The 24,166-nt window shown below is 37.2% G+C and overlaps 4 protein-coding genes and 1 pseudogene across 6 annotated transcripts; 2 read left to right on the top strand and 3 right to left on the bottom strand.

Moving 5' to 3' along the window:
- Positions 1-2,358: 2,358 nt before the first annotated feature.
- On the bottom strand, positions 2,359-5,272 carry LOC119982310 (annotated as a pseudogene).
- Positions 5,273-5,972: 700 nt separating this feature from the next.
- On the bottom strand, positions 5,973-11,479 carry LOC119982373 (chaperone protein dnaJ A7A, chloroplastic-like). 2 transcript variants are annotated; one of them, XM_038825702.1, is made up of 8 exons: positions 11,330-11,479; positions 10,802-10,922; positions 10,106-10,247; positions 9,904-9,961; positions 7,665-7,707; positions 7,372-7,420; positions 7,131-7,211; positions 5,973-7,011 (listed from the first exon to the last, which is right to left on the bottom strand). In XM_038825702.1, exons 2-8 carry the CDS (start codon positions 10,879-10,881, stop codon positions 6,175-6,177), a joined length of 1,290 nt encoding a protein of 429 aa, XP_038681630.1. In that variant the 5' UTR covers positions 10,882-10,922; positions 11,330-11,479; the 3' UTR covers positions 5,973-6,174. The 2 variants fall into 2 exon arrangements, with proteins under 2 accessions (XP_038681630.1, XP_038681631.1); XM_038825703.1 differs by having other exon boundaries at positions 10,802-10,908; positions 11,330-11,455.
- Positions 11,480-11,522: 43 nt separating this feature from the next.
- On the top strand, positions 11,523-18,223 carry LOC119982371. Of its 2 annotated transcripts, none has more exons than XM_038825698.1 (5): positions 11,523-12,503; positions 13,119-13,257; positions 13,322-14,461; positions 16,577-17,038; positions 17,894-18,223. In XM_038825698.1, exons 1-4 carry the CDS (start codon positions 11,677-11,679, stop codon positions 16,961-16,963), a joined length of 2,493 nt encoding a protein of 830 aa, XP_038681626.1. In that variant the 5' UTR covers positions 11,523-11,676; the 3' UTR covers positions 16,964-17,038; positions 17,894-18,223. The 2 variants fall into 2 exon arrangements, with proteins under 2 accessions (XP_038681626.1, XP_038681627.1); XM_038825699.1 differs by having other exon boundaries at positions 17,891-18,223.
- Positions 18,224-19,497: 1,274 nt separating this feature from the next.
- LOC119983140 (metacaspase-1-like) lies at positions 19,498-21,501 on the top strand. Its single transcript, XM_038826824.1, has 5 exons — positions 19,498-20,027; positions 20,333-20,663; positions 20,745-20,865; positions 20,978-21,178; positions 21,259-21,501. Exons 1-5 carry the CDS (start codon positions 19,550-19,552, stop codon positions 21,316-21,318), a joined length of 1,191 nt encoding a protein of 396 aa, XP_038682752.1. The 5' UTR covers positions 19,498-19,549; the 3' UTR covers positions 21,319-21,501.
- LOC119983141 lies at positions 21,440-23,813 on the bottom strand. The gene is made up of 2 exons (XM_038826825.1): positions 22,864-23,813; positions 21,440-21,952 (listed from the first exon to the last, which is right to left on the bottom strand). Exons 1-2 carry the CDS (start codon positions 23,654-23,656, stop codon positions 21,603-21,605), a joined length of 1,143 nt encoding a protein of 380 aa, XP_038682753.1. The 5' UTR covers positions 23,657-23,813; the 3' UTR covers positions 21,440-21,602.
- Between the last annotated feature and the right edge of the window lie 353 nt (positions 23,814-24,166).

Raw genomic sequence — 24,166 nt, 5'->3', positions numbered from 1 at the left:
AGCCTTGATGAAGGGCTTGAGTTGCAGGGACAAGGGTGTGGAGAGTCCCTGGACAGACTCGAGAAAGCACAGAAAACCCATTTGGATGGACTGGCTGATAGGGGAGATACCTATACCTATTTGTTACTTTGTGTGAGTAAATTTTTGTTGGAGTAACAACTGTTGTACTCCTTATTTCTACGCTTCTGCAATATATATGGTTATAAATAACATAACCAGGAGTACTTTTAATGGTGTAGGTGTTGGAGTTGGTAGCCATTGATGGGGCGAAGATTAGAGCTTTGAGATAGCAGGGATTATTAGGGTTTTCAGGTGTGTTTAGTTCATCTTTCGCCTGCCAATTTATAGGGTTTTGAAGGTAAGTTTTTCTGGAAGTAAAATTAAGAAGACAGAGCCAAAAGACTTTAAATCAACCCAGATTTTTCCTGCCAAATTCGGCTCAAAATGAATCCTCTAGTTTGAAGCAAATATGGAAATTAGTGATAAGAAAATTAAAGGAGCATTTAATGATGGAATGTGAGGGAGATAAGGACATGTCCGCTGTCTAAATGTGTTTTAAGTGACGAATTATCTCTATATTTGGTAGTAAAATACTCACTTACTTAAATACGAAATGTCATCTTGCATGATTTATTAAGGTTTTAATTGCTAGAACTAACGAGAGGTGACTCAGTTGACAATAAACTACGTTAGACATATGTGTGTTCAATGTTTGATTCCAATAAGAAATGTATTTCTCATCGGTATTCAAAAAAAAAAAAAAAATTTAATTGCTGGATGTGAAACAAATATCATAAAAATTCTTCCATTTATGGGAGATATAGACATATAGTGGACGCAACACATGAGGCTAAAACTCAAATTCAAGCCTAAGTTGCATGCAAAGGTAATGGCTAAAAAAATACATGAAATAGACTGCAATATTAATACGTAACTTCATGCAAATTATAGCTTGGATAAAGCCAAGCAATGTGGTTTATTCCACTCCTCTATCAACAATGTCTTTTCTTTGGGTCTAAGTATCATTAAGTGAGATGGTCCAGAAGAACATGCATGCCTCTAATATATCCATGAGAATCGGTAAATCCAAATCCAGAGCAAACAATACTATTAATGTGAAGTGGTCAGGTTGGGAAAAGCGAACTATATTTCATCAATGTAGAATAGCAGAAGAGTAATCCAGGGTGTAAAGAAATAACAAGAAGTTGACACCAGAGATATAACTTATAAGGCCTACTCCCACATTGAAGTGGCTCCTTTCAAAGGAGACTCCCATCTTTATTTCATGCAATATATATATGTATGTATATATGAATGTTATATACTTATATACAAGCTTCTTCGAATTCAATACTGCCACTAAGCAAGTAAACTTTGTCCAAAGGAAACAAAAGAAATAAGAAGACATAAATATGTATACTGGTGAGCAGTATGCAGGAGAAGATAAAGCATCATTTGCTGCCCGGCACAAAAAATCGCTACAATAGTCGATCCATGGAGGAAAAAACTGCATCAAGTCCAGAAAATTTTGCAGTTACGAGCATTGGCAGCAGTTCAGAAACCATCTGCTGCAGGGGAAAACGGTTCAGCTGATTACTGCTGTGTCCATTATAGTACCCTTTTTGAAACAGTAGAAGCTAAGAAACAGAGAGAGAAGTGATGGAGAAGTAAGAGAGATAGAACCACTCCTTGTATTATACTATTATTGATACATATTTGTGATGGAGAGTAGTCTCCTTTAGACACATGAAATACAACCAACCTCATAATTAAGATTTAGATCATTGCAACCAACCTATCTTCGGCCTACACACCATATCTCATAAATATAATTCATGTTTCATACAATTCTAACAGAAATGAAATTAATTTCTGGAGTATTTGTTTCATTTAGCAGTTTGTTCCAAAAGTCATCATCCTCATTCAGGTTTGATGCTCTCATGAGTTCTATTACTTGCTCCAAGGTTGCAACATTCCGACCAGCACCACAACTGATGGCAGTGGCAGCAGCACCAAACGCATTGGCAACTGCTAATGTATTCACTGAAGGAATGTCATGTATAAAACCAAATGCAATCGCAGCTACAAAACTATCACCACAACCAACGGGGACAATGATTCCTTACATTATTTAAGATATGATATACTAATGGAAAGATAACCATAGATGTTACTCTAAAAGAAGTTTAAGCAATTTTCTCCCATCAGAAATTCTTGATTCTTCAACTGTTGAAAGAATATCTGATCTTCTAAGTTTCATTAAGAAGATAAGTTGAAGAAAAGAGAGAGTACGTACTAATGAATTTTCTTACAAAAAATACTAATGAATTTGATGGTTTAGGGTTTTGCTAATTTGAGTTCATTGAAACAAAATTTTAGATAGAAAAAAGTCAAAAAGATGTACATTAAACTCTTTTAGAAACACTTGAATGAACCATCTCCAAAAACAATGCCAGAATAGGCATTCTAGTACTGAACGGACATGATTATAATAATGGAAAGTAGCATCATAGCTGTATGTCAAAAAGATGTCCTATTTTTCCTTTTCAATACCAAATTAGCAACCACTTGAACGACGACTTAATTCTTGGCAAGAAGAATCTCAGATTGTGGATTGGTACCTTGAAAGCAGGAACACAAGATATGGTCAATAGTGCGATTAGCAAGGAACCTCTACCTCCCATTTTAATAATCACCCACTTTGTGCGGAACCCTGTTTAAGCAACTCTTGCCCAGCCAGTACTGGATTTCCTATACCTGTAAGTGATTCAATTTCAACCTGCATGAAGATCAACCCTCACACATTAAATCAAGAGAATAATCGATAAACTAATGAAAAAGAATAAATTGCAGTGCAAACACGTATATAATAACCAACCTTCAACCAAAAAGAGAAGGCATATCAATGGCCACAATAAGCTTAAACTTAGCTACACTATTCTGGAAATTCCAAAAACTGGTGCTGATTCAGCAAAAAGGATGAATTTAATAATTTTCATGTGCTTGCCTGGCGCACGTGGTTTGCAAGCTATTGCTCGAGCAAAGGGGTTTATCCAATGCACACCCAAGGGATAGTGGTCGCAGGTTCCTATGTAAAAAAAAAAGGAAAAAGAAAAAAGTGACCAAAAGGAATGGATGAAACTTGAAAGGAACTGTGACCATCATTATACCTAATGCCCCACTAAAAGACTTGCAGTAATTTTTAGGTGATGCTCTGATATTTCGCTTTTTGGTCAATCATGAACTGATACCATCCTCAGTATTTTTTTAAGTAACCTAGGATATTTAATAGTAAACTTTTCAAGTACATCAAAAGATTTTGAGTTAATTGGTAGTTCCTTAAAAATTGGAGATACCTAAGTCATCACGCTAACCAAAATTACGTAAACAGCCACATTACCACACCTTTATATTATTATAGAATTTTTCCAAATTTCTGGGTGAAATGCTATGAAAGTAAGTTAATCTAAGAATCTTTAAAAAAAAAAAAAAAAAAAAGAGTTTTAAACAATTTCAAGCATCTCATTCTTATAACTGCAACTAAAATCTACTCTTGATAGTTTATCTCCAGAACCAGCAGATACTTAATAAAAAATCTTACTGTAAGGCTTTATTAGATTGATGTATTTCCACTGTCACGATTCTTTGAAGCAATTTAGGCACAAAGGAAAAAATTTCCCTTCAGGTCCTTCACTCTCAAGTAAATGACAATGGGAATTTGCTTACATTATCATATTTATGATATGTTTCACATCATCAATCTAATAAAATCAACTAGTAGACAGTATGAAAGGGCGAGATGGACCATTTTTGGTTCAAATAAGGAAATCCCCAGGTAGTCTTACTCAGGTTAGTTATTTATGATTCACTTTCCATAATATATGCCCTAATATAGGGAATAGGGATTGATATGTTCCCATGATTATGTAACTTCTTTATTGACATTGTACAAACTGGCCTATGGTCACATAAGGCACTGCTGATTCGTTATGAGATCCATCACAAAGGCTAGTTACAGGAAGGAAAAAAAAAGAGTAACTAATAGAAATCTCAGAGAAGCAAGATGAAAACCATTTCTGAGCAGCTTGGAAGATAAAATTATAAATTACAACAAATTTACCTGCAGAAATCATGTCTATGCAAAGGGTGTACTAGAACCCAGCATAGAAGTATTCCATATGGGAGTACTGTAGCTGTCAACAACATCAGTGCCTTCACTCATCCTAACCATTCTGATTCTATCATCATGAAGCACATCTAGAAGGAACTGCCCGTAAATGTCATTACCCACATGACACAATGGAAACACAATGAAGCCTCAATCTTGCAGCTGCTATGGCCATATTGCAAATGCCACTAGCTTCCCAATATCACTACAAGCAAAACAATATAATAAAAGTTGCAAATCGGTATGAATTACCACTTGTGAAAGGAAATTTATTAATTCTACCAAAAAAGACAGGACAAGGAAATAAGGAAATGAATATTCCATGCCATGCACACGTACAGAAGCAAGACCACCAAAGATTTGAGAAGTTCAATAAAGAAATTTTGATAGCACCCATTTGACATAACTTGCTTTCAATGAATAACTTATTAATTTAACTTAACTCATCAAGAACTAAAAAAAAGAATAATCAAACAAGTATTTCACAGGTTCAACCATCTAGCTGCCATTCAGTGATGCTTGAAAAATGGAAAATCAAAGCCCGAGCCAAGATTTGATGATCCATTTTGCGCAGACAAAAACGGCCAATCCGCCATCTTGCTTACATTCTTAATCAACATCAGTTTCCATAACTTTGGGCTTTTTTTTTTTAACTTGATTATCTTTTTCAAAGAATTAAAGAGCAGAGCCTTGCTTGTTCCCTGGTTTTACTGCCTATCAAAGTTCAAATATTGTATTGTGCAGAAGAAGTTCTTGCAAACTAGACATATCAACAAAAAACAAAAAGGGGCATTTAAGCATTAGCCCACCTTATCAGGAGTGTAAGCCGAAAGCTGCTGCAAGTAGGCTTGACGAGCGTCCATGGAAGCCGGAGGAAGGTCGGCTACGTCAATAACAATATCAACGCAGAGGATTCCCAGAATCGGAACACCAATGGCTTTCCCGACGGTGGTCCCCGATTGAGAGTCAAAAATGTTCTGTCCGATTGTGGAAAAAGAATTGAGGGAATGTACGAGGAGTGAGTGTAGGGATTTCAGGTGGTTGATGCGCATTCGAGAGAGACGGAATGTTTTTCTATTTTTGGTAACCGAACACACTTTTGGTCATCCGCATACCTAACTCTGTCCGCGCTCACAAAAATTTCAAAAAAAAAAGAGTTAAAATCCGACGGAAACAGATAATATAAAATTTATCCAATGTCAAATTCATACGATTTGATCTCGGAGAGTAGCACAATTTCCGTTTGTTTACAATGAAATAAAATTACGAAAAATTCTAGAATTTTTTCAAAAATATAATTAAATTTTTTTAGTGTTTTAGACATTTTCATGTATTTAAAAATACATTTTTATTTAAAACAATCCTCAATCCACTTCATATATTTGTCCTAATTTTTATCTATGGAAATAGTTGATAAGGTCAATTTCCGCTAATTCTGAAGACCACATTCCATGCATCGCAAATAAAATAAAAAAGAAAACATCATTTTATTTTATTCCACTATGGATACACTTAGAACAACTACAATAGCGGATGGATCATCGAGACCATTAGATTTCTTTGAGAATTGGGATTTGGTGGCATAACAAGTAATGGATATGTTTTGGTTCAAAATGGTGAATTATTTTTCTTTCAAATGGGACTCTAACATGACATAAAGCAAGTCAACATGGGGCCAACCAAAATCCACACTCCCATGTTTAGTCGAACAAAAAAAGATCACCAAAATGGCACTATTATGCCATCCCTTAAAAGTTAGAACATGGATTGAGAGTTAAAATGCGGGACAATATTCAGGGACTGTAACATTACTAGAACCTGTAAATAAACGAGTCACAATGCTCGCGCAGAAATACAAAAATTCAATCAAGCGGCCATTGATGGTACAGAGAACAACAGATCCAGCTCCTTGATCATTGTATTGATTTGCAGTTGTAAAATTGCATGCAAAGCAGAAAACAAAATTGTTGCTGAAGTTTCCTCCAAATCAGCACAAAAGACTATAATTATCTCCTACTGTTAAGAACTTTGGACTTGTTAAGGTCTGCAAGCTCTTGAATAAGCTGCTTCTCTTCAATCTTGAGCCGTTTCGGGATCTGCACTTGCACCTTTACCAGCTGATCCCCTCTCTTGTTCTTTTTGTTCAGCAAAGGAACACCCTTCTTTGCCATCACCAGTACGGCTCCTGGTTGAGTACCGGCTGGGATCTTCAGTTCAACCGTTCCATCGACGGTGGGAACCTTGATAGTTGTTCCCAGAATTGCATCAACATAAGAAATCTTGCAGGTGTAAAGAATGTTTGCGTCGTCGCGTTTCAGGATAGGGTCTGAAAGCACCTCGATTACAACAAAGAGATCACCTGGATTCCCACCTTTTATTCCAGCATTACCTTCTGATCTTACCCTCAGCCGACTACTAGAATCAACCCCAGCGGGGACCTTCAGGGTAATCCGTTTTGATTTGCTTATACGCCCATTACTGCCACCACATGTGTTGCAAGCAGTCGAGATCTCCCCAGTCCCGTTACAAGCAGAACAGGTTGTTACCTGCTGAAAAATGCCGAGTGGTGTCCTTGCTGATGAAACGACTTGTCCTTGTCCACCACACATGTTACAAGTATATGGGGTGGTCCCTGGTTTGACACCTGATCCATCACAGGTGCTGCAGCTTTCTAATCGAGATATTTCAATCTCCTTCTCCACCCCAAAAACAGCTTCCTTGAAGGGTAAGACCAGATTGTAAATAAGATCTTCACCATCATACACCATATTTCCAGGGCCGTCGTAATTTAGGTTCATCCCATCGAAGATCGAGGAAAATAAATCAAACGGGTTTCCAAAGTCCTATCATGCCCAAATAACTAATATGAGAACCCACATGTACATCGTAAAGAGTAAAACATACAGAAATATGAAAAGAACAATTTGCCATTTTTTTTTTCTGTAAGTTCCGAGGAACTCACCCCCATGCCCATGTTTGAACCTTTAAGCCCGTCCTCTCCATAGTTGTCATATATGGAACGCTTCTGATCATCGGACAAAACCTGCAATAAACTCTTCTTAGTCATTTATTTCCTTGTCTTCATCAGATGTTTGTACACATATATAAGAAGTTAAAATGACATACTACACCACACATCAGGCTAACTGTTGTTCAACCAGGCATAAACACAATAAAAGATCACACAGTATCAGAATATTGACCTCATATGCATTGCCAATCTCCTTGAATTTATCTTCAGCTCCAGATTCCCTGGAGTGGCAAATTATCAGTTCACACAATATCGAAGGACACATAAAGGGAGTTAAACAGTTTATCATGCCCAAAATTACAGTTAGGCAAATATAATACATGATCGTAAGTTGGAGAGGAAAAATCATAATAAAAATGAAAGAAAAAATCATTGAAAACAGAAAAAAGGAAAAAAAATCGTTGAAAACAGAAAAAGCCACAGCTTCTAAAAGCAAAACCTAGGAATTTGTAAGTTAAAACTTACTTGTTCACGTCAGGATGGTAAACCCTGGCAAGCTTGCGATAAGCTGAAAATAAAATAAGATAGAATAAGCAAGCATAACACGAGTGAAAAAATAGTATAGATTAGCTGATGAAAGCACTTCTCAAGCTAAATAAATAACAACAAATGAAAGACTGAATTTCAGAAGAGCTACTTTTTGGTCTGCAAGGATGAATTAGGTAGCAAAAACAAAAAAAGGAATTCAACCACAAACTTCATTTTCAGCAATCAGCACAAAAATCATTGCAGGTGAAGCCCCTATATAATTAATGGATAGCTATGTGCCAGTAAGTCTGTAAGTGTTGCAGGTTCCGAGCAGGAACAATCTCTCCACCATGTAAGAGTAAAGGCAGCATATTTCTGCCATTTCCAGACGCCATAATGGCATGAGCGTTCTTCGTTGATATTGTGATAACTTCTTTTCTCATTTCAGATCAATCTCAATAAGTGATTAGTCCTTGATATTCAAGACAATGAACACAAGTCGACATTTCCAGAAATGGTACATTTAGAAGACATCATACAATTTGAGTTCAAATAGCATCCTGACCATTTTTTTTTTTCCTACACGTTACAAGAGACAAATGTTGTTTTCATTCATCTATCACATACCCAAACATATCCTTACCCATTTTGCTTATGATAAATGCATAGACAAACACCTAGAAATACTTGTAGCAAAGTAGTTATTTCAGGGTTTAAATTTTGATCAATGTCGACAATATGCCTATAATGAATCAATCTTCCATATAAAACTAATATACCCCTTTTCATCCTCCACACCAGATTTCCTGATCACTTTCTTTCCGTCAACACAACCACAAACATGATACATTGCCACAGGTCTATCATATCTCGGTCAAATATAGATACAGGCCTGGCACATAACCAAGAAAACAGCTTTAAAGGGAAAACAAAGGAAAAAAGGAAAACCAAACAAAAATACATAAAATAACCCCATCCTATCTCACTAATATTTCCCGCATGTGCCATCCCCCAGCAACCACAATACAAGTACTGATCCTCCATCATCACTGTCCAGCTCTCAATCTACCGCCCAGGGACCACCATCAAACGCAAGTCATAAGATTGTGATTTTCCCTACAGTACTTAGCTGATAAAAACACAGCATTCACAATCCACAAAAGTATCGGGGTGTAAATTACACAGAAATTCCAAAAATAAGTGCAGAAAATATGTTTTATGAAATCCAAATGCACCATAGGGATGCTGGTATCCACATAGATAAATATGTTTCATCAGTCGTCTTCTTCCCGGCATAAAGAAGGGTTGGTTGGGGGAGCGGAAGGAGAAAGAAGAGCTATTCTCCAAAATCTAATGAAATGGCTGAAAATAAATTCCAAATTCGATAATGACTTGGAACAAATTTTGGATTATAAATTAACCTTAGCTTGCAATGCAACAAGATCCGTTTCCAAATTCTAAAGACAATAGCAGAGGATTAAAATTTAAGACCAAGATATGCAACCTACAAACATGAAAGGAAAACAAATTTAAAATCAAAATAACCTGCAAGATCACCTTCAAAATCGCAGAGCGAAAGGTTTGCTTGCAAAAAAGGATATTGTGAAAAAATTGGAAATTAGAAGAGAACAAATGAAATAAGTCATTTTAAATCTCTGAAGAAACCTAAAGGCTAAAGGTGCTCTTGGGCTTCCTGTGAAGTGTTAAAGAGCGTTGACGCGGTCTAAAGACACATAAAGGTAGCAGTTTGGAAGCTTGTGAAAGTACAGTCTCTGTTAAAGATCGTGTAGGATACAATCATACAAACTTAAATTGGGGGAAAAGAACCAAAGTAATTAACAATTTCTTGCTGAAGACTTTCTAATGACCCAGATAGCGCAGCAATTTCACAAGTCATATGGATTATAATAGGTTACTGGTACAAAAGAACCAAAACCTTCTACTGCCTATTGGTACTGAGATTCTTCATATGGATTATAACAATTCCAACACAAAATACCCGAAAAGAACCAAATTTCAACTTTTTCCAGTATGTGTGCCTGTCCAGGGAGTGTCTAAGTGACGAAGGGGAAATCCGTCAAAAAAAACAGAGAAAATTAGACATTCATAGAATTCAAATCCCAAATTAAACTAGAACATAAGTACTTGCAACAAAACATATATGATTTTGAAAGCAATGAGTGGCACATGAGAGAAGTCATAAAAATATTGTACAATTGTGAGAAAGTGCACTCACCACTCTTGATTTCAGTTTTGTTAGCATTTTTTGATACCCCAAGAACAGAATAGTAATCCTGCATGAAGACGTTATTGAAAGAATTAAGCACATCTATTATCAAAAATTAAATGTAAACAATAGAACATAAGAAGGGAACAGAGACCAAATATTACCAAACTTGTAATTATGACGCAATTGACAAAGTGGAATGCTAACTTACCCTAGAAGCTTTAACAATGAGATGGTTTCTCATATGATGACGTCGCCTTTTAGATGAGTCTGAGTGGATTAACTCATGTAATGAAATTTGAGAAAGTATGCCAGAACTTGAGAACCCAAGAGGTCTTGTCTTGGTGAAGGTGCTGCAAGGGGTAAGTAGGGGGTGCCAAGGAAAAGGGGGAAAAAGAGAGAGGAAAGCACATAACTATTATATAGTTCAAGAAACAACATAAAATTGAAGATAAGAAATAAAAAGAAGATATTAATAACATACATTGGCCACTGGAAACTAAAAGCACAATGACAGGAAGAAAATTTATCATTTGATAACAAAGAAGAAAGAAAATAGAACAAAAACCAACAAAACTTTGCTACGACTTTGGAATTTCAACCTAGAGTTGCAGCCAAGAGGCTATTACCAATGAAGTCTAAGGTGCAGCGAAGCAACATAACTTCATACATGACTTCGATTTTTGGTTTCTACTAAGCTACTCTTGACAAGAGTTTGACTATGATGCTTTGCAGTTTGCATCCAAAACATTACAAACAGTCAAATTATTAGCATTGAACATCATGCTTCCTGTTACGAACTGAATGTGAAATGAAATGCACCATGAACGGCTAGGTATGAAACCATCATTCTGTTTTAATCCTCATAAGTTCTAATTGTACAAAAAATCAATCTCGAGGTTCTTACCAAGATAGCCTTGGCTGCAGCTTGTTTGTCACATCAGGCAATAACATAATTGGCGGCCGAATGCAACTCTGAGCCAGCATTGTACTGCTACAATATTTATTCACCACCTGAAAACCTGTATCTGATAAACAAAAAGCCCAAACAAACAATAAAAGACGCATCAAATCAGTTATGCAAGCATATGATTCATCCTTTCAATAGGAAACAGAAACCAACCAGCCAGTAAAAATTGGGCTTCTCCGGAAGCATGTTTATGACATCATATACAAAACAGGATGCCACAAACAACCACAAGAAACGGTCTTTCAGTGTTTTCTTCTTCTGGGTGTGTATATAAAATCTTCGAAAACAAATTCTCTCTATATAGATACACTCAGAGCACCCAAAATATAGGCCTTTCATTCCCTTTTTTCACGTGAAAGCAGATGCAGAAAACAGTAGTCCAATCGCTTACTATGTGATACATCCAAAATGAATAGAGAAACGCTTTTCCTTAACAAATGGACTCACACTGATTAAGCGACTAACCTGCAGAATCTCAGTTTCCTCCTTTACGTTTCTTCGCTTCGTGGGGGTAACATAACAGTGAGGAAGGAGGAGAAAAGTCGAGAACCCACTTCCCTTCCCGCTCCGGCCAAGGCGAAGAAGCGGCTCCAAAATATATGTTTATGTGAAATGGGGATAATGAGGAGGAATAATTATTATTATTATTAAATTAAATTTATAAAAATCATAAATTTTTATTTAATTTTGCCCTTTTTTTCTCCGCATTTACCTGCTCGTACAAAACCGACAAAATTACCGGGTTGCTCCAGTTCTTCAAAATTATCTACTCACGTCGAAGTACCCAAGTACCCGCAGTTGCTGTAGCCACTATGACTGCCGCTGTCCAGCCGCAAGCACCGCCACGGGCTCCGCCCGAGCTAAACATAAACGTGGGCTCGCTCCCTTATATTGACATGTCCACCTTGACCCAGTCCGAGCTCCAAGCCCTCTCCCTTTGCTCCCTTTCAGCTCCTCGCAATAAGGAAGACATCGTGACACCGATCATTGATCGCTCAGTTTTTAACGAGAGTGCTGGTTCCCGCCGCCAGACGTTCTCCCGCCCCCACCAGCACCCTCATCAGCATCGCCATCGCCTTGCCGGCCTACTCCCACTCTCCAAGCCCCCTCCTAACACTGTCGATCCCGATCCTGTTGAGAACAGCTACATCATTCGCTCCCTCAAACAGTTGCTCACCTCCAATCCTAATTTCAATCAACAAGATTTCGAATTTATCAATTCCGTGAAACCACCGCCCCCTCCATTGTCCATTTTGCCTAGTTTGGGATTGGAGAATTTGAAGAGGAAGAGGGGGCGGAAGCCGAAGGTGAGGACGGTGTCGAGTGTGGAGGATAGGGAGAGGGCGGTAGGGTTGCGGATCACGAACAAAAATGGGGTTGTAGTTGATTTGGTAAAATTGGCGAATTTGGAGGATCCATACGGGGAGGAATTGAGGAGGAGGACGGCAGGGATGGAGAGAGATGATGAGCTATTGGGTTTTTTCAGTCAATTGGGAGGCCAGTGGTGCAGCAGGAGAAAGAAGAGAAAGATTGTTGATGCCTCCGTTTTCGGAAATGCTTTGCCTGATGGTTGGAAGCTATTGCTAGGTCTGAGAAGGAGAGAAGGCCGCGCTTCAGTTTACTGCCGGCGATACATTAGGTGAGCTGGTTTTCTGTTTGGTATTTCACTTCCAAGACCTGTTTGATGTCTGTGAAAATGCAAGAAAGAGAAGAAAGAAAGGGATTCTTTTGATTTTTGAGATTATATGCATAATATGTTTTACAGATGCTAAAGTTGTTTAATCAACCAGCTGTTCTCTAATTTTCTTTGCATTATATCTGGCTCTCTTAGCTCCGAGGGACAGATGCATTTTAGCAACTGATATTATGTGTGCAAAATTTTATCTTCAAATATGATATTATGGTGAAATAGATGGTTCTCTTGTAATTCTTCCTTTTGTATGACATCTTATAGGGCTTTTTTCCTATTATTGGAAAATAGAACAGTGCAAATGCCTTTATGCAATAAGAGTGCACAAGTTATTTTTTCGTTTTTGTCACTTTTCTTCTTCAAGAGATCCTAGTTTATAAATTGCAATTTCAAGATTTTGATCTACTTATTTATTAACCATATACATCTGATGAATCTCAATTTCTCATAAATTTGAATTCTCTAATATAGAAACCTTATTCTCCTTGTATGATTGCATGTGGCTTCCATTCTTAAGTTGCTCTCTCTCTCTCACACACAAAATTTGTGTTAAAATGTTTTCAGTCCTGGAGGGCAACACTTTGTATCGTGCAAAGAAGTTTCTGCATATTTGCAATCCTACTTCGGATGTTCTAACATGCCGCTCATGATTGATCAAGCTGATGACAACATTCAGAAAGACAATGGTGTGGCTTCTGAAAGTGTAAGTAGATCTTTTGCAGTAGGTGAGTTAAGCAGTTTCTTGATGCTTATCATATGTCTAACAGCATGCAGGCATTGTCCATTGTGACGATAGAGGCCCCTCCATTGAATATGAGGAGGAAGACGCTGTGTTAGTGATTGACAATTTGGCAGAGGTTCCAATACTTGAGCTTTTTGAGTGCCATAAATGCAACGTGAAATGTGAAGATAAGGATACATATTTTCAGCACCTTTTGTCCTCATTTCACCGGAAGACTACAAAGAGGCATAGATTTGGTTCTGTTGGCGACGGTGTGATAGTTAAAGATGGAAAGTATGAATGCCAGTTCTGCCATAAGGTCTTTCATGAAAAGCGTCGGTACAACAGTCATGTCGGGATTCACGTGAGGAATTATGTGAGTGGGAGGGAAGAAACACCTGCCAATACGCCTTTGCAAAAAAAAATTGGATCTCCAACTGGGGAAGAGATGCGAGCAAAAATATCTAGGATGGATGCTTTAATTGAAATTGCTCAGAATTCTATTCTTGAAGATTCGTCTGCTGGTCCAAGTGATGAACCCAATAATATGTCCATTTGCGATAAACATCAGATGGTTTCTATTCCTAAAATTCCTGCCTCTATTTCTGATTGTGATATTCATGATGACTCTACTTTTTGCAAACTGGAATTGAGTGATGGAATGATTAATGAGAATCCTGATAAAGATTTAGATCAGCAGAAAATTGATTATACGCTTACTGGTGAAAAGATAGAGGAGATAGACAATGCTGTCAATGAAGAGATTACTATGGATTCCTTATATGTAAATGGGCATAGAACTGGTACATCAGAAGGATCAGGTGAAAAAGATTGTTTGGCGTTCCCCACAATTGGAGTTGATAAGTCAAACCTAGAGCAGGATATAGGTTCACAAAGCCGTTCATCACTCGCTTTGTTGAATGAAGAAATTTTTGGTGTTGAGAATAATGTGAAATGGGTTTCTGCTTTTAGCTCAGAGAATCCAAACCTTGATGAAATGAATGACTGTGGGCAAATCCTGGTTGAAATGGATGTTGGAATTAATAACGGAAGACCAACTAATGATACTATGGAGACTGTACGACAAACTTCAGAAGAAAAAAAATTACACAGTGGCGTCCCTGAGTCTTCCATGCCCTCGGTTCAACCGTTGCATGACGTTACATTCAATGACATCTTAGATCAGGTATTTTTTATTCATTTCCTTTTCTTGGTTACCATATACTATGAGCATAAAAAAGAAATTCACGTGCATGTTGAGATGTGGCATTGAGTTTATGGATTTTAAACTTCAAATAAAGTAATTATTAGTAAGTTTTCCCCCTGGAATGAAAAAATGGACATTCTATCTGATGCTGACCCATTAAAATGCTTTTTTCATTGCTTGAGGCATTCTTCGTCACTCATTTGGTTATTCTTCTTTAAAGAAAAAGACGTACTTCTCTAACTGTACTTTACTTATGATTTCATGAAAATTTTATGATTAACCTATAAATCTTGAAGTCTTCTTTAAAATTAAATTTTCTCATTATGGTCCAATATGACAAGCAAGTTTACTACAATTGTGTTACAATCGCAAATCGCAATGGGCAATCAACTAGAGAGGATATAAAAATCCCTTCTTGGTTGATCTAGAATTAGGGTTAATTCGAGGAAACCCTAGCCCTCCCAGGTAGGTTATTTGAGGTAACATGGCCTCCTTCAAACATGTGTTTAGTTAAATGATTTTTAGAGACTTTTATCCATAAATGATGCAAATCGATTTTCAATCACAGGTGCTGATTTTAGAAAAGCTGGCAGCATGTCTGTTTCATCCAAAAACCTGCGTGAAGCCTATTTAAGCACTTTTAATTAGGGTTTTTAGGGAGTTGTTGATTATTGAATTTGAGACTAATAGACGACCGCTTTTGAGGGAGAGCTGAATTTTCCCATATTCCTAGGGTGATCTAGGTTGGTGGAATAGTTGTGCTCTATCTTTGTGTTTGATTTTCTGCGTCTAACCCCACCGCGCTGCATCAATAAAAGCATCAAATATGTCAACCCTAAATTAAAGTTCGTAGGGAAGATCCAAAAGGAAATACTATTAATTAACGACATACATAGCTACTAAATAGATTACTTATTCATAGCCTAGAATCACCCATAATCCAAACTCACAACATTTCTTCCCTCTTTCGAAAACCTTTTCTGCAAGGTTTGTTTTTGCAAATTCGAAACACGACAACGTGGAAAATACTAAATCAATATTTGCAGCTTCAACACCAGAAAACCTGGCAACTACCAAATGAATGTGTTGGCTAAATTTCATTGCATCCCAGTAAGTGATCATCCATGAATGCCTTTATTGATGCTCGAAACACATATGCAATGCCGAGTTTATTGGAATTCAAAACACAAGATCACTTCATGTTACAATAAAAGACAAAGGTTTATCTCCCTTAATTGAAGCTTAGGTTTTGTTTCATGGATTCATTTTCGTTTCTTTGTCCACTTTAAGTATTGGCTTGATAGCCTACAAAGTAGGTTATTTGGGATAACCTGGCCTCTTCAAACATACATTTGATTAGATGATTTTTCAATACTGTTATTCATAATGTTTTCTTGGTGCAATCCCCGGTGAAATGGTCACAAAGCTAAGTAGTTAATGCTCTCATGAACTTCCTTCTTGGTATCAGTTAATCTAGATTTAGGACTAATTCGAGCACACCCTAGCCTGCAAAGTAGGTTATTCAGGGTATCCTGGCCTTCTTCAAACATACATTTGATTAGATGCCTTTTTTTGATACTTTTATTCATAAGAGTAATGTCTTGTATATAGATAGGTTTTCTTGGTGCAATCCCCAGTGAAAGAGCCACAAAGCTAAGAAGCTAATACTTCATGAAAATTAGTACATATCTGACCCCCAAAACTTAACACGACTAATCCAATTATCCATGAACCAATTGAGAGAAGATTCTTGGTCATTTAAGGTCTTACAATTCCTTTTCTTTCACGCTAGCCAACCAGAGTGCAATTGAAAATAAATCAGCATATCATACAAGTATGTCAACCCAAAGCTAAAGCTCCTAAGAGAGGAAAATACTATTATTTAACCACATACATAGCTACTAAAGTGATTCCTTATTTTTGTCATAGTCTAGAATCACCATGATCCTAAATTGTAACACATTGTATTATTTTTCCTTTGCTAAATTTTATAATGAAGCTTGTTAAATGTTTTTTTCCCCTTGATGATTCTGTTTAGATGTTCTCAGAGGCTTATTTATTTATTATTTGTATTGTTATTATTGTCTTTCGCAGCAAAGAGAAAATGAATTTTGTAGCATTGATCAGAGACTTGACAATACTGCTGGATTTGAGGAGCTAAGATTAGATGAAATGGAACAAATTAAATTCAGTTTTGGGGCTGTGCAAGAATCTTTGTCTCCACCTAAGGCACAGATGGAATTCAAAAACAACTCAGTGATGGGCGGGACATATGGTTCGTCACTTCAATTTGGAGCAGAAAACATGTTGAGTATGGCTTGCAGCCAACAGCTTACGACCACATGTATGTGGTGCGGCATGGAGTTTGACCATCAGGCCATTGAGTCTGAAATACAATCCAATTCAGTTGGTTATATGTGCCCTACCTGCAAGGCAAAGATTTCTGGGCAACTCAACTTTATGGACAATGTTTTACCGTGAGTTCTTGCTTTCGGACAATGTTCAAGGCCTTTTTGTCATTTCAAGTCTGATGAAGTCTGATGATAAATTTTCAGAGTAAGTTTTATTTCTCCTGAGTCTATAATAATATATTTCATGAAGGTATTCATTTATGTTCAGTGTTAAATTTTCTTTTCCAGTTTTTCTAATTCGTTTATCAGGAATGTTTGGAATTTCCAATATTATGAAATTTATGGTTATTATCTTAACATGCAATGGCTGCTGCAGTTAAATAGATAACATTAGTGAATCATTTAAATAATTGAAACACAATGTCCTTTCAGTCCTTTGTTGTCAACAATTTAAAAAAATGATGAGGAAGTCTTTAAAATGTTGACTTACATTGTCTTAATGTGGAAATTTATCAATGTTATGAATTCCTGAAAGCTATTTTATATTTGTGGCTGGTGCAATGGGTTTCTCTTTTAAATTCTCGGGAAAAATATTTTGTATTCAGGCACAATGTTGTATTCTTGTTGCGGTCAAAAAAACATTTCTGACTTTGTGAAATCAGAATATAGTTTTGTTGTTTAAATTGCAATGTAGCTTTTTACTGATAAAGGAAAAAAGGTTGTTGCGTGATTGTCGTATTTCAAGTTCTGTAGTCATTCTGATAAGAAATATTTAGGTAAGCTAATTATGCCTTTGCTTCAATTGAGAACAATATTATATGGAAATGAGATAGAATCTTGCAAACATTAAAATATGAGTAACATTGAAATCACATTGTCGTCATCATCCCAGTGCCAATGCTATGACCGAGATTGTTAAGATAAAAGACTAGGTTGCTGAATAGAATTTTTACATTTTGGTGCAAAGCTTCTACAATCATTAATTCATGTATACGTTTATCACAACTATTGATTTACTGTTATTTTCTACTAATGACGCACGTTCTTTCTGTGGCAGCAGATGCTGGTTGAAGATGCTTAATCAGGACTCAGGACTCAGGTGTAGTGTTGCAATAAAAGGGTTTTTTTCTTCTGATCAATATCAGGCTATCAGCAAATGGGTCTTCCACATGTTGTATCATGTATGTATGTAACTCTATATTCATTGGGCCATTGGCTAAATGCAGAATACCTCATAAATTTTTGGTTTGTTTATACTTTGTGGAATCTTTTATTTTTTTTATTGCAATTATCCAACAGATCTGAAACAGAGGCTGGCTAAATATTTCCAGTGAATTGTGTTCCCTCAGTTCATGTTGAAACTGCAGAAGGAAATGCACATTTTCGCGCTCTTTTTCTGTCGTGTGAATTCTTTGTAGGTTAAAGAAAACATAATGGGATGACAATGTTTGTGGGTTTGTTATTCCTTTTCATGGTTGAATGAATCTTCAAACCTATTCTTCCTAGCTGTATGTTTGGTAGCAAACTGTTCTGGGTGGATGAAGTAGAATCTGCATTCAAATAGAGAAATTGTATGCCAATCCAGGTGGAATGGTGGTACTGATTCGTGAACAGTCTGTGGATAAAGAAGTCTTCGGCTTACAATCCTTGAGCTGCTCTGACCATCTTATCTTGGTTGAGTCTCAGGAAAATCCTACTTTGCATTGATTCTTTTGATTTATTTTATTCCTCCCCATCATGTCCTCATTTCTTGGGAAGCTGAGATTTAGTAAAAACTAGGAAACGTTAGTAAGTTGCATCATAAAACTTTGTAAAAAAGACAATAAATGCCTTTTTACTCAAATGCATATCCCCAAAAGTCACACATAATAAAAGTAGCTATGAATGTTATTTTGTTGTGTGTGGCCTACATTTATTGTATGAATAATGTTTGATGCTATAAAATATGACCCCAAAAAATTCTTAATTGGTGTGAAGTGTTGAATGTTGGGTCGGCCTGACATATTCAAGTATTTTGTCAAGTATAAACCCGTGCATCATATGAGTTGTCGACTAGTTATCTTAATTTGACAAACTGTGTTTAGTTCTTTGGTCAAGGCGAATGGTTCTAAGAGCCTGGAACTTGGTCAACTTATATCCAATGGTGTGAGAGGAGTGTCAAATCACTATGTCAGATTTTGTTCACACCACATCACTCTCTCAGTCATATTTTGTTTACTACCTGTCGTTTTCTTCTTATAATAGCGGTTTAGAAAACGCAGGTAATAGTTACCTATAGTAAAAAAAGCAGGTATTGTTTTCGGTACAATTGCGGTACCCTATTTGTTACCCGCGATCGTCAAGACCTTGCGACGCTCGCTTAGGCTGCGGAAGGTCAACATTTTTGGTACTTTTTAACTGCAACTATAAGCTATTTCTGTTGTAGTGTAGACACATCATTGTTTTAAAAAATTGATATATACACATACATAATCTTTTGTTGGTCATTATAGGAGATTACCACAAAACCACACATATAATTCGAATCGCATTTAACAAGATAAGAGGAATCAAGATCCAGTTAAAAAAGAAAGATACAAAGTAGAAAGAAGAATCAGGTTCTCCACTACACCCCTTACTGCACTTGGGAATCAACTAAATATCGCCATGAAGTGGATAAATATTCCAACTCCCATCACCCCATTCTTTGTTCTTTGCTGGCCTTGGCACATCGGCAATGTCAAGCAAACGAGAAAAATGCAACTGGTGTGGAAAACTACTGCTAGTGCCACCGAATGCTGAAACCGTTCGATGCCCTGGGTGCCAGGCCGTAACCTGGGTTCAATCCTACGACACTCTGGTTCAAGCCCGGGACTCATTAGGCCACGCTGCTGCGAGCCGGTTCAATGATCTCATCAACACAGTTTCTAGCAACATCAGCAAGGTTTCTGATTCAGTGAATTACAGCTATTCGGGTCCACAGAAGTATCATTATGGTTATGGAAATTATTACAGACCTTCACCACCACCACCACCTCCACGGCCAGCTTTGACTCCTCCTCCAGCTCATGGAAGGAAGCGGGCGGTGCTTTGTGGAGTGAGCTACCGTCAGAAGAGTTACAGGCTTAAAGGAACTGTCAATGATGTCAAGTGCATGCGTTATTTTCTTGTTGACAAGTTTGGGTTTCCTGGTGACTCTATTCTCATGCTCACAGGTACTCACTCGTTGACAATATTGATCTACAAGAAAACAAGTTTTTTGCGACGGAATATATTCCATTGCAAACTTTGTATTTTGAATCTTATTTTGCAACGGAATTTCCATCGTAAAAGTCCGTAGCAATATATTTGCAGTGAGCAGTTTCGATGGAATTTTTTCCATCGCACATCCGTTATTGACGGAATTTCCTTGTTTTGAGACGAAAAAAACCTATTTTCTTGTAGTGATATATATATATATATATATATATATATATATGTTTCTCTTGTTTAAATCTGTAATTGGATGGAATTCTTGCAGAAGATGAGATAAACCCACTAAAGATTCCGACGAAACACAACATTCGATTAGCCTTGCAGTGGCTAGTACATGGTTCCCAGTCAGGGGACTCATTGGTGTTCCACTTCTCAGGGCATGGATCTCAGAAACCAGACTTGGACATGGATGAGATTGATGGATATGATGAAACATTGTGTCCTCTTGATTTTGAGAATGAAGGAATGATAATTGATGATGAGATTAACCAAACAATTGTAAGGCCACTGCCCCATGGAGCTACTCTTCACGCGATCATCGATGCCTGCCATAGCGGAACTGTGCTGGATCTACCATTTGTTTGCAGGATGAATAGGTATGGTAATCATTGAGTCGTATTCTCTACAAAATAGTTTCATTAAGTTGTTTTCTGTCCATGATTTTGGGTAATAATTAGGGAAGGACAGTATACATGGGAAGATCAAAGATCCATATCAGGAATTTATAAAGGCACAAGTGGTGGCCTAGCCTTCTCTTTCAGCGCCTGTGATGATAATCAGATAACAATTGATACTAACGTAAGTGCAAAGGCAGCATTGCTTTAGAAATCCAATTGTGCAAACTGAGTTATTTAAGAATCTGTAACTCCAGTGTACTCACTTTGGTAAGAAAATTATTTGGAATGTGAAGAGTTTTTCAGGGACAGCGATGACGGGATCGATGACTTACAGCTTCATCCATGCAGTGCAGAGCCAACCTGGACTGACATATGGTCACTTGGTTAATTCCATGCGCTCTGCAATCCGAGATGGTAAAACGACTGGAATACGCCTCAATGGTCCGCTCGCAAATCTGATGAACAAAGTAATCTTTGGTTCTGCATTGTCGCAGGTATTTTATATTACCTGTAAATCATGAACTTTTTCACTTTGCATTGAAGTGCAAAATAACCATACTTCGATGATTTGCAGGAGCCTCAGTTGTCATCTTCTCAGATGTTTGATGTTTACTCCAAACGATTTGTGCTATAGAATCAAGAACAGTTGCTACCCAAATCAGCAAATGATTTTTTCAATCATATAATCTAGTTATTTATCTGGGTTTTTAATGTTGTACAATAATACTAAATTTATCAGCAAAACTGTGTTATCATACTCATTGAATTTCCTCTATATTTTGCTTCTTATTATTGTATTCCAAATAAATTATAATGAGTCGAATTTACAATACATATTTTTTAAATCCTATCTACAGATCATATATATATATACTAGGCTTGAATGAAATCAAATACATGAATCATGTAATTTCACATTCACCGGAACAGCAAGAGCTTACGGGAAACAGTGCACCAGCGAGCGTAAGAGTCATGGAGGTTAGGCCAGTCGGAGGAGGAGCAATATGTGAAGTGGTGGAGCCAAAGAGACAATACTTGCTCCTGCTGCTCTTCCTGTTCCAGTGACTCTATAAGCTCTTCCAAAATCCTCTCCGAATCGACTCTTTCACGAAGGTTGAGGACGGGTGCATCCGTGCCATTGCTAGCTCTGCAAAGCAGCGGCAGCCATGAGATCAACATCTTCTTCCTCGTTTGCCTAAGCTGCTCCTTTTGGCATTCTTCATCATTGTCCTCCTGCCCAATTTCCCTTGCGAGCTTGAACAAGAATGCTGAACAGAAGTTCAAGTAAATAATTGGATTAGCTAACTAAACTCTACAAAGAGCATCATAAATTTACATTCTCTCTTATCAGTCATCAAAACTTTAAACGCAGACACTTGTTTTGGTGGTGGATTTATCCTTTCAATAAACATGAGTGTGAGCATTTTAGAAGAAAACATGCAAACCCTCGCAGGTATTATGATATGCGGTAATAATGTAAAGTGGGGAGTTTGGTACAATGGCTTTTCTATATGTGCAAACGTTAATAAATATCAGATGTGTAAGTAATAAGACAAAAAATTATGGGTAAAAAAAAAAAGTAAAAACAATTTAATCCACATAGGGAAACATAAATTAGTGGACGATAAATCTTTTTCCATGGCCCGATTAGGCGATTAGTAGAGTTTTTTCTTTTTTTTTCCATCTTCAACGTTAGTTTATCCGTTCTAGAAACTAAGCCGTGTTTTGATGAAACGTATAGCTGACGCGAAAGGATAAACCATGAAAATTACGTTTTGTTTATAATTTTTTATAAATATTTATAAGTATAAATTATAAATTTATGAATATAATTAATTATTGACTTTGACTTTAACTATCAATTATAAGATATTTTTATATAAATAAAATTGAATTTTTTTTTTTGTAAAATTCATTTATTTTACTATGAATATTTATTATTAAATATAATTTTAAACTCAAACAAAAAATATTATAAAAAATAAAAAAGACTGACCGGTAGCTGCACGAAACATGCAACAGGCACTACATATGGGCAAACAGAAACAAACACGGTTAGGTTAACTGTCAACTACGAAGGTAGTTGAATTGCGCAATTTCTGCACGGCTGAATGGAAATTTAATTATTGACCGAATTACTTAATGCACAAAATATGGAAATGGAAGGAAACAAACATACCTGCGATCTTAACCAACCAACCTTGCAGCCTTGGCTCAGCCGATAGACCAAGCCAAGCCAAATGTGAAGCCGATGCCCACCTACCCACAGCTTCCTCCCCGACCCCACAACTCGCCATCTTCTGCGCCAACCAGAGCAGCTCAGCGGAAAGCTTCTCCGCCGACAAATTGCCCTCCACCTTCACCTTCCAAAGCCGGCCCCACGCCCCATCCCCCAACTTCCGAGCCGTCTTAATAATCCGGTTCAACCGGTGTGGTACCAAACCGGCCCTTGAAGCCCCAAGTTCAACCCGATCGCGGTCGAGTTTCTCCACGGCGGCTTCAAGCTGGCTAAGAGCCCTAGCAAACGCCGCCGATAGAACTGCTCGATTGACTTCATGCAGAGCCGTCGCATTCTCTCCATGGTTCTCATCAATAATCCTCTCCGCTAAAGATCGAGCAACTTCATACTTCCTCGAACTGACCGGAATATCGCTAACAATCAACAAAAGCTGCGAAAGTGCTCGAGCGATACAGGAGTCTCCGCCGCCGTACTTCGGCACAAGCTTCTCGTTCTTCGACTGCTTAATCGGGAAATCGTCAAGTTTAGGGTTCAGAGAAGGGAAGAAAGAAGGAATTAATCGTAAAATAAAGAAGAAAGAACTGATTAAAAGGTATCGAATGATTTGGAGAAGCTTGTACTTCTTCGATAAATAGAGAAGCGGCTTGTCGACGTGTATAAATAGGAAGGTAATCATGTTTCGGAGAAGTGCGAGAGCCATGGTGGTTGGGTTCAAGCCTTCCATGACTCCCATAATGTAAATTTTCTTTCGTTTTCTCTCTGATTTTCCAGCACTTTCTTGCAGAGGGGAGGGCAGTTTCAATCAATAATTGGGGATAACAAAAGAAAACGAAGAGGGGATGTAAATGGTGTGATGCAAGTAGAGCCGTACGAGGAGGGGCAAATGGGAGGACGGAGGCCACCTGTTTATGACCAGTTGAAAACGACCGTTGGAGGCTGCGTTTTGGACCGCATAATTATTAACTATTAACATAAGATAAGAATCCTCACCATACAACGTAGACACCAAAATAACCAAGGGTATATGCTTATCATAAACATAAGATTCTTTTTTAAAAAAAAATAATAAAAAACGTGTGTAAGATTTTAACCGTCGGATCATGCATTCAATTATTGGAAAAAAAAATTTAAAAATAAAATATATTAAGATAATTTGCATTCGTATTATTCAAGTTTTTAATGCATTGTTTTTAATGAATTTGGTTTTTTTATCTTACATAAAATATATCATAAGTAAGAGAAA

Source organism: Tripterygium wilfordii, chromosome 17, assembly GCF_013401445.1.
Source record: "Tripterygium wilfordii isolate XIE 37 chromosome 17, ASM1340144v1, whole genome shotgun sequence".
Taxonomy (NCBI): Eukaryota; Viridiplantae; Streptophyta; class Magnoliopsida; order Celastrales; family Celastraceae; genus Tripterygium; species Tripterygium wilfordii.
The sequence above is the reverse complement of the archived record's forward strand: the minus strand, read 5'-3'. Positions and strand labels throughout refer to the sequence as shown.